The sequence below is a fragment of the Orycteropus afer genome, unplaced genomic scaffold, assembly GCF_000298275.1.
Source record: "Orycteropus afer afer isolate SDZICR_OR568_19922 unplaced genomic scaffold, OryAfe1.0 scaffold00612, whole genome shotgun sequence".
NCBI classification, from domain to species: Eukaryota; Metazoa; Chordata; class Mammalia; order Tubulidentata; family Orycteropodidae; genus Orycteropus; species Orycteropus afer.
In genome coordinates this window covers 726-10,818 of record NW_006922199.1, presented here as the reverse complement: position 1 = coordinate 10,818, position 10,093 = coordinate 726, and the positions used below count along the sequence as shown (strand labels likewise).

The 10,093-nt window shown below is 42.8% G+C and overlaps 1 protein-coding gene across 1 annotated transcript in view; it reads left to right on the top strand.

Annotated features, from left to right (window-relative positions):
* ERCC3 (ERCC excision repair 3, TFIIH core complex helicase subunit) overlaps positions 1–3,615 on the top strand; it is a 218,454-nt gene extending 214,839 nt beyond the window's left edge. The window contains exons 14-15 of the mRNA XM_007956396.1: positions 1,775–1,927; positions 3,484–3,615. Of these exons, the coding sequence (XP_007954587.1) occupies positions 1,775–1,927; positions 3,484–3,615 (285 nt within the window). The remainder of the gene's footprint in view (positions 1–1,774; positions 1,928–3,483) is intronic.
* The last annotated feature ends 6,478 nt before the right edge of the window (positions 3,616–10,093 follow it).

Here is a 10,093-nt window from a genome sequence, read left to right as displayed (position 1 = left end):
TTTTTTTTTTTTTTTTCCTTCCTCCAAGAATGATAATTCTTACGGGCAGGGGGAAATGTGGCTAGCCTGGCAGAATATGTGATGCTGAGGAACTATGTGGCCATCACTGTGTGAGTGTGAGCCACCTTGGGGTGGCTTTCACAGGGGTGCCCCTCCAGGAGAGAGAACTCCTCCTTTTTTAGTCAGCTGGTAAGCCCCAGGCCCTAGTGTGCCTCACAGACATCAGCATTATCCACACTAAAAGCTTCATACTGAACAGTCAACAAACCAAGCACTTGAATAATGTGAGACATTCTAAAGTGGTAGCTGACTTTTATTGGCTGAGATACTGCTTTCTCTCTTGTTGACACAAATAGTAAGTTTTTGTCCAGATTTAAGGTCCTTAAAGGGTTTTTATTTATGAGAGGTGGGTGGAGGGTGTAGAAAGCTGGGGAAGGAAATTCCCCCTATGATCCACTAAGAGGACATTCCTAGAACACACAGACTTTCATCCCAGTTTCTTGATTTGCAAAAGACTGGCTTTCAGATAATTTTGACTATGTCTTTTCTCAAATTGAGAAGAGTTCCCATTATTAGTCTTTGGCAGGAGGACAAGGTTAGCTGCTGTCTGGCCTCTCCTTTTAGCCAGAGACTGAAGCACTTTTTAGACTTCTTGTGCTGGGTTAAAGGGCAGACTCTTAGGTTTTTGGCCTACTTTTTTTTAAGGATTTGCATTGTGACATTTTATCTGTCTCTAAAAAGTACATGCTGATAACAGCATCCATATGTCTCGATTCCTGAGAGAGCCATAAGGATAAGAAATGTTATTTGAAAAGCAAGCTCAACTCAGAGGCTGTGAAAATACAATTGTTTGTATTGGTTACAGCACCTTTGCTTCCTGCTCTGCCTACTAAGAGTGACAGGGTTAGCATTCCCAGAATCAGGGGTCTTGGGGTTTAGGGAGAGGTGGCTGACCCAGGGCCAGATACTTTGAATATCTGGCCACTTGAAGGATTTTGTCGGATCCTTACTTTTAAGAATTTTCTTTTAATTAAAGTTATGAGAAGAATTGGTGAAAAAGAATTCGTTTTACATAATTGAAAGGAGCTCTGGTGGCGTAGTGAGTAAGGCATTTGGCTGCTAACCAGAAGGCTGGTGGTTCAAACCCACCGGTTATTCTGTGGGAGGAAGATGAGGCAATTTACTTTCATAAAGATTTATGGCCTTGGAAACCCAGTGGGGGTCCCTATGAGTCAGAACTGACTTGAAGGCAGTGGGTTTTTTTGTTTACATAATTAATTCAAGCCTTCTGAGGGGATAGGCAGGCCTCATGGTAAGTTTTACTTGTAGAAATGAAAGGCACATCTCCACCATGTGTTGGCTTGGCTGTTTAGAAAACATCTTATAAAGTGTATTTGACATCCTGTTTTTAAGGGTTCACTTTTATGGGGTGCCAAACCACTGCATGTTAGGACCCTTCTCAAAGGACAGCAGGTTGTGGCTTTCAGTCTTCTGTTCCTTCCTTTACTTAGTGGAAGGCGGGAAACCACCAGAATGAATTTTGTTTTAAATTCACCAGGATTCCTTTTACCCACAAGAGATCATTTAGCTGCTGTGTGTTGGGAGCAGATTTCCCTAATGTCACCTGCAGTCATTGTCAAGCTCCCTTACTAAAGGTTGCTCCTGAAGCTGGTCTTGGGAATGGCAGAGATAAGCTGTCCATTATTTGCTAGCCTGGGTGGTGGGCCTAAGAGAGAGAAGAAAAGGAAAGCTGTGTACTATGTCTGCTCTGCAGGTGATCACAAAGCTTGCTGGCATGGAGGAGGAGGAGTTGGCATTTTCAACGAAAGAAGAACAACAGCAGCTTTTACAGAAAGTTCTGGCAGCCACTGACCTAGATGCAGAGGAAGAGGTGGTGGCAGGAGAATTTAGCTCCAAATCTAGCCAGGTGAGTTGGTGAGGGCTATCTCCTGAAGGCACAGTTCACACACAGATTTGCACATGGCATATGTGCATGTGATTTATTTTTTAAAACACAGAAATACGTAGAGAAGAGGACAGTGGAAACAGCCCTGGTTAGTCTTCTGGTGCCTGTTTTTCCTCCCGCATGTATGGTGAGCCTTAGCTGAGCTCATCTGGCAGCACAGTAGGCTCCTTCTGGGTTTCCAGAATGACAGTCCAGTGGAGCATTGTCATAATCTTGATACTGTAGCCCAGGGTTTCAAATGAATGACCCCAAGCTCTCACTAATGGCTGCTGGAGGGTATGTGATGGGCCTGGGGCTCAGAAGACGTGTATCATCCTTAGGCTGCCTTTGAGCCTTGAGTAAGTCATTCTTCTGTGGGCCCTGATTTCCTCCTTGTCAATAGAGTTGAGCCTTCCAATCAAGAAGATAGATCTGAGGGTCAGCTGATACCATAGCTTCAAAAGTTATTTTGAAAAATTTAAGAGTTCTCTGGAAATAGTCATCCTTCTATTTATTCTGGAAATACTTACAGAATGCCTGCTAAGTACTAGGCATGTATAATAACAGTATTATTAAAATATCATTATGGAGAATTCTAATCAGGCCCTCAGGAGAGAAGTGTAATTTAAGTCAGATGTTTTTATTTAATTTTTATTTTTTGGTGAAAAAACTTTACAAAATTTATTCTTGCTATTTAAGTCTTACATTCTTAGGTAAGTCAGATGTTTTTAAAATTAAATTGGTATTAGAGCCAATGGGTGAGCATTGGCTGAAGCAGTCAAGAAAGCAGTAGCTGTTACTTGTTGAGGTGCTGCTCTCCCTCCATCCTGAGACCTTCTTCCCAACAAATACGAGGTTTGGGAGCTGGATCACCCTGCTTGCCTCTGACTCTGTACTAAGATGATCACTTTAGTGCTCTCTACACACATGGTCTCTGCACTTGTGCTGGGGCTCTGCTAGACTTTGGGTCAAACCCTTAACGTGATCTCTGTTCACAATCATCTATAAAGGCAGATAGTGTTAGCCCCATTTTATAGATGAGTTTATTGAGGCATAGAAATTACATAATTGTCCCAGATCACCCTGGTGGGTGAGAGGTGGATTCAGGATTCAATCCCAGTGCTTTTTGGCTTTCCACTTGATTTCAAAGCTTCGTTCATGATAGAGTCTCAGAGGAACTGGGGGGTACTTCTTCCTTCACTGTTAATAAATTAAAAGAGGCAATATGGTATTATGGCTAAGAATAGGAAATCTGAAGCCAGACTGCCTCGATTCATATCCCATCTTCTTAGGAGCTATGTGATCTTAGACAAGTTACTTAATCACTCTGTGCCTCAGATTCCTCTTCTGTAAAATAAGGACTATACAGATGTGACAGTCAATACATGTAATACATGTAAAATGCTTAGAACAATGCCTGAGACACTTAGTAAGGTCTGTACAGTAATAATAAGTACTATTTAGGAGGTTTTTTAAAAGGGGTATCTTTTTCCACTTGAGAACTAACAGTCTTCTGGGTTCTCCTATCCTCTGCACAGATATCACGGCGTTTGGGCACAATGAGTTCCATGTCTGGGGCTGATGACACTGTGTACATGGAGTACCACTCATCACGGAACAAGACTTCATCTAAGCATGTGCATCCTCTATTCAAGCGCTTTAGGAAATGATACCCACATGACACTGGATGCTTGGCATCAACACTGGATGGGATTTCCAAAATTTCTCTACATATCCATGTACTTTCCCTAGTGTTGGCCAAACTGGTGTATATTCAGTATCTGTTCACCATGTTGGAAATGCATCCAGGGCTTGCTTCTGTCTTCATGGGTTATCGTCAGTTTAAATACAAGTGGGACACTATATTTTTTTATCTTTTCAGACTGCTTTTTGAACGTGTTGGAGGCTGGGTCATTTCTGTATATGAAAAATTACATTTGAATGCATTTATCTTACTGTTCACTGAATTAAAAAAAAAAGGGCAATATTTGATTTCTCTTCATTAAGGATGTGTTTTTATGTCTTATCATAGGCATGGGTTATGGCTGGATGACAGATCTCCAACAAGGCTCTACTTGGCAGTAGACAATAGAGGAATAAGATGGAGCTTGCCCTGGGAGTTATTGGGGAGACATACATGCCTCTTGGTGTTGAAAAATTGACAGATAGAGGACTCTGGGGATTAGGGAAGGTAGGTTTCTAGGCAGAAAGAGGAGCTTAAGAAAATCACAGTGTTCACTTTTCAGCTTGGGTGGTGTTGGGATACAACACTAATGGATTCAGGTTGGAGAGTCAACTCCTGCAGCTTCCTTCCTGTCCACTGGTCATGACTGTTGCCCACCAGGCTTAATCCATGATGTTGTTGTTGTTGTTATGTGCCGTCGAGTCAAACCCAACTCATAGCGACCCCTCCTTGGGTTTCCAAGGCAGTATCACTACAGAAGTAGGATTGCCCAACCTTCCTTCCGAGGAGTGGCTGATGGGTTTGAACCGCCAGCTGTCTGGTTAGCAGGCAAGTGTCTTAGCCACTATGCTACCAGAGCTCCCTAATCTATGATAGACACTGAATACATTAGGTACTTCAGTTCACCTAAAGACTATCACTTCCTCAGGAAGCCATTGCATGCAGCTCCTGATAGTTAACCATCTCCAAACCATCCTATTTTCTCTCCAAAATACATTTTAGAGATTGCTGGGAGGTTAGATTCCTCTTCTAATAGCAGTTTGGTGCCAATGGGTCTTTAAAGACTATTTCTTTTACTGTTGAAATAAAAGTCCTTGGACTTTTTTCTCTTGTTGCTCCTGATGTAAAATGTGTTGAGGAAAAGACAGACAGGGCAGGATTGCTCCATTAAAGAAAGATGTACACAGCCTGGACCATGGAAACTTGTTATTCTGAAAAGAGACTTGTTCTAATGGGCAGTAGTGTTGACACCTAAAACCAAACCAAATCCATTGCCATGAAGTCATCTCTGACTCTGTGTCTCTATTGGACAGAATACAACTGCCCCGTAGGGTTTCCATTGCTGTAAGTCTTTACGGAAGCAGACTGGCTCATCTTTCTCTTGAAAAGCAGCTGTTGGGTTTGAACTGCCAACTTTTTGGTTAGCAGCTGAATGCTTTAATCACTGCACCGCCAGAGCTCCTTTGTTCACACCTGAGGCATATAAAGCCCTGTGCTAAATAAGACCTCAAAATTAATTTTGGAGCCCCCTCCTGTAGCTCAGCCATGGCATTACATTTCCGAGTCAGCAAATTCAACATTAATACTGTTACTCTATGCAGGAGGTACAGACCACACTGTGGAGAAGGCAGTGTCCTTTTTGTTAGTGGTTTGTAACAACCATCTTCACTGAATTCTGCTTCTCTGAGCTGACATGTTGGGAATGGTCTCCTGATCTGACCAGTAGTTGGGGCCAGCAGCTAGCTCTCCACTCTGTCAATGCAAACCCCTAGGAAAATGGCAGTTGGGGTCTTCTGTTCAGAGGTGTATCTACAGAAATAGTGCCTATTGCAAACACTGAAATTGTATCCCTGTCCAAGCCACTGACACCAGTCTTAAGTATTTAGCATCATTGTGCACCTTGGACAGTTAACCCCACAATCAAAACTCCGCCTTGGGTCCAATCACTTCCATGGAAGAGATCACTTTAAAAAAAAAAAAAAAACTGGTTCTTTACAGTGCCCCACCCCTCCAACCACCACCCATGATCTTGTCCTTCCTTCAACATTGTGTAACTTTTTCCTGCCAGTTGGTGGAAGGTTACATTAGGAGGATATAGTTCCTAACATCTATAAACTCTTAAGAGGAAAAGAGGGCCTTTGATGTGAGCCGTGGACCAGGACAACTGGAGCCCCCAGTGCCAGGACAGGGTGCACAATGGGATATGGAGACTGGGCAGCAGGGGTGGGACTGAGCAGGAAAGGAGGGTGGCCAGGAGAAGAAAGCCCTGAAATCAGGAAAACAAACAAACAAACAAAATCTACTGAAGTCTACTCTGATTCAGCAGCCCTATAGGACAGAGAAGGAGCTCTGGTAGCATAGTACCTAAGGCATTTGACTGCTAACCAGAAGGCTGGTGGTTCAAACCCACAAGCAACTCTTTGGAAGGAAGGTTGGGCAATCTACTTCCGTAGTGATAACTGCCTCAAAAAACCAAGGAGGGGTCGCTATGAGTTGGGCCCGACTCAATGGCAGTGTGTTTGGTTTTGTTGGTTTATAGGACAGAGAATGGCCCCATAGAGTTTCCAAGGCTGTAAAGTCTCTATGGAAGCAGACTGCCTTATCTTTCTTCCATGGAATGGCTGGGGGGTTCAAACCACTGACTTTCTGGTTAACAACCAAATGCTTTAACCACTACACCAGAGCTCCTTAAAGTCAGGAAAGGGCTTTTAAATATGAAAATGATAGTTTTATATTGCTGAATAATCTCTGACTGCTGGCAATAGAAACTGTGATGGTTTAATAGAAACTCCTAAGTGGTGCTCCTCCTTTAAGTGCTGCCCAGGCCATGTGCCATACCTGCCATATCTTAAGCCTCTGCTCCTGCTCTGAGGAGAGGCCCTAGGCAGCCATACCTGAGGCCTGAGTTCACGCAGGCCTGAACACCTACCTTCCACCCATGATGGGATGGTACCCCCATGTATCTCAGACTTGATGTAACCATATTTTCAGATTCTCATTTCCTGTTACACCTCAGTACTTGAGATACTTAGATGATACCAAACACTTCTTGAATTTTCACATTTCTGTCCTTTTGCTGTTTTCTGTTCCCTAACCTGGCTATGTAATGAACTTCTACTTATTTATTCTTTAAAACTTATTCTTTATTCTTTATTCTTTAAAACTTATTTATATCTTGGCATAACCGAGTGAGTGCCTCCAGTGGGGCATCCATTTGTTGAAACATCTCAATGAGTATTCCATCAATACCTTCAGTGCAGCTCTGACTTCTTCTTTCAGTACTGTTGGCTCCTGATCATATGCCACCTCCTGAAATGGATGAAGATTGACCAGTTCTTTTTGGTACAGTGACTGCTTAAACAGTTTCTCTCAGAAAGATCAGCACAAGGCCAGTCCCCATGAGGCAGAGGTTAAAGATGTCCCAAAGGTCCAAACTACCCTACCACTCCATCATTTCAGACATTAACTCCTCCTCCTCCTCCTCCCAGTAATTTCCCCAGTCTTAGTGTTCTGTATTTCACTGTAACGCCTCACAGAACTCACAGACACCCAAGGGTTTGTCTCACATAATAGTGGTGGAGGCTGGCAGCTGGCGAGTCCCAGGTCCATGAGTGGGCCTGGAGGATCCTCTCAATTCTCGGGGTTTGATGCACCTCGATCAGCAGATCAGATGACGGCTCTGTTCCAAATCCAGGGGTGAGATGAGGATGAGCTAAGACACAAAACCGGAGCAAGAGGAGGGCGAATCTTCCCAGGAGATTCATAGGTATACCCTCTAGGAAGGTAAGGGTGGTGATTTGAATTATACCCTCCAGCAAGGCAGGACTCAAGATACATTCCATCTGTGTTACCCCAAAAGAAATAACCTAAATCCCATCAGAGAGTCGATTGCCAGTCGTTATAAGGAATGACTACTACCAGCTGCCCAGCCAGGTTAATACCTGACCTTAACTACCACACCACCCCAAACAGGCATGGATAATGGGATTTACAAAACATCACAGAATGGAGGACAATGGCTAGAAGGGCCACATCAAACAATTCACCACAGTGACTCTCTGAATTCCTTCCATCTTTTTTTTAATTTTTAAATTATTTTAAGAGGTTGTTTTACATTCAATGTAATGTGTACATTTGGTTTCATTCCACATTCACCATGTCCAACCCTAACCTAGACTCTTCCCCTCCCTACCCTATAACCCTCTCCTTGTGCCCCTCACATTCATGCACTCTTGTTTGTCTTGCATTTCCTCAGTTTGAATGTTGGTCCTCTGGTGTCCCATGGTCTATTGCTCTAAGGGATGTTATTACCATTGAGTGTGTGGGTGTGTCATCCTGGATTGAGTGGTCTGTGTGTACATCTTGTTAGCTATTGGACTGAGGGCCCACCCCTGGGGGTGAGTTTTATTACAGGTGCAGAATATATTCCAGGGCCATAGTATTGGGAGACTCCCCAGATTTCATCTGACCAGTAATTCTGGTCATTATTGAGTTTTTGGGTTTTGTTCCACATTTTCCCTCCCACTCTATCCAGGATCTCCAGATTTGATCCTTTCCTGAGTGATTGGCATTGGTAGCCAGGCACCATCTAGTTCTTCTGGTCTCGAGGGCCATTGTGTCCTAGGGCTGATTGCTTCTAAATGCCATTGGTTGTGTGTGTGTGTGTGTGTGTGTATTCTTCACTTTTGACGTGCTAGGAGACTGTAAGCTCCATCTTAGATGGCCGCTTGAAAGCTTTTAAGACCCCAGACGCTACTCACCATTGTAGGATGTGGAGCGCTTTTATGTATTTTGTTGTGCTAATTGAGTCTAGTGTCCCTTAGTACTATGGTCCTGATGCAGTAGAGCTATTGGATCTCTCTCCCATAGTGTCTGGTTGTCTGTGAGGGATTATTCTGTGTCTGTCTTTGACTGTTTCTGTAAGGACTGCAGGTATTTTGTATCACTGGTGCCTGTGCAAGATTAGCCTCAGCTGAATCTATCCTTGGTCTAGAGTATACTTCTGTTCATTGACCCCGTCTGATCATCTCAGGTATTTATGTGTTTATCTGTGTAGCCTAGTGTTTGGTGTTAATGTCAATACAGTATTGTGGACACATTGGTTGGTATTAGCATCTGTCATCTATCCCTTATGTGTACAATCCGGTGTCCTCCCATTTCCTAATGTTATTATGGTGGTCATATATCCTTCCTGTATATCCCTCCCCCTACCCATGTCAGTGTGTAGGCCCCAACTAGCCCAAAATTAATCCCTCTTCTTCCCTCCCTATCTCGGTAACCTACTAGGTGAGTTCTCTTTCCCAAGCAAACTCTTCTCTGTCTTCTTACAGTAATGGGCTCATACAGTTTTTGTCCTTTTGCGATTGACTTTTTTCACTCAGCATAATGTCCTCTAGGTTCATCCATGTTGCGAGATGATTCACGTCTCCCTCATTGTTCTTTAGTGTGGCATAGTATTCCCTTATGTGGATATACCATAATTTGGTTATCCACTCATCCATTGATGGACACTTAGGTTGCTTCCATCTCTTTGCTATGATAAATTGTTCTGCAGTGAACATAGGTGTACATATGTCTGTTCGTGTGCTATCTTTCATCTCTTTAGGGTATATTCCTAGAAATGGAATTCCTGGATCAAATGGGTCTTCTGTTTTCAGTTTTTTAAGGAAACACCATACCATTTGCCACAATGGTTGTACCATTTTACAAACCCACCAGCAGTGTGCAAGATTTCCAATGTCTCCACAGCCTCACCAGCATTTGTTACTTTCTGACTTATTGAACTTTGCTATTATTGCTGGGGTGAGATGATATCTCACTGTTGTTTTGATTTGCATCACTCTAATGATTGATGATCGTGAGCAATTTCTCATGTGTTTGTTGGCGGCCTGTATATCCTCTTTGGTGAAGTGCCTGTTCAAGTCTTTTGCCCATTTGTGAATTGGATTGTCTTTTTGGTGTTGAGGTGTTGAAGTTTTCTATAGATTTTGGAGATAAGTCCTTTATCAGATATGTCATAGGCAAATATTTTCTCCCAAGCTGTAGGTTCTCTTTTTACCCTTTTGGTGAAATCTTTCAATGCACACAAGAGTTTAATTTCTAAAAAGTCCCAGTCATCTGCCTTCTCTTCTATCTCCTGCACATTCTGGATTATGCTTGACACTCTATTTATACCGTAAATTAGGGCTCCTATTTGATAAATTTGCCCCTATTTTATCTGTGATGAATTTTATGGTTTTGGGTCTTACATTTAAGTCTTTAATCCAGCTTGAGTTTGTTTTTGTGTATGGGGTGAGGTATGGGTCTTGTTTCATTTTTGTGCAAGTGGATATCCAGTTTTGCCAGCACCATTTGTTAAAGAGGCTATCTCTTCCCCATTTAATGGGTTTTGTCAAAGATCAGTTGTCCATAGATATATGGGTCTATATCCGGTCTTTTGATTCTGTTCCATTGGTCTATCTGTC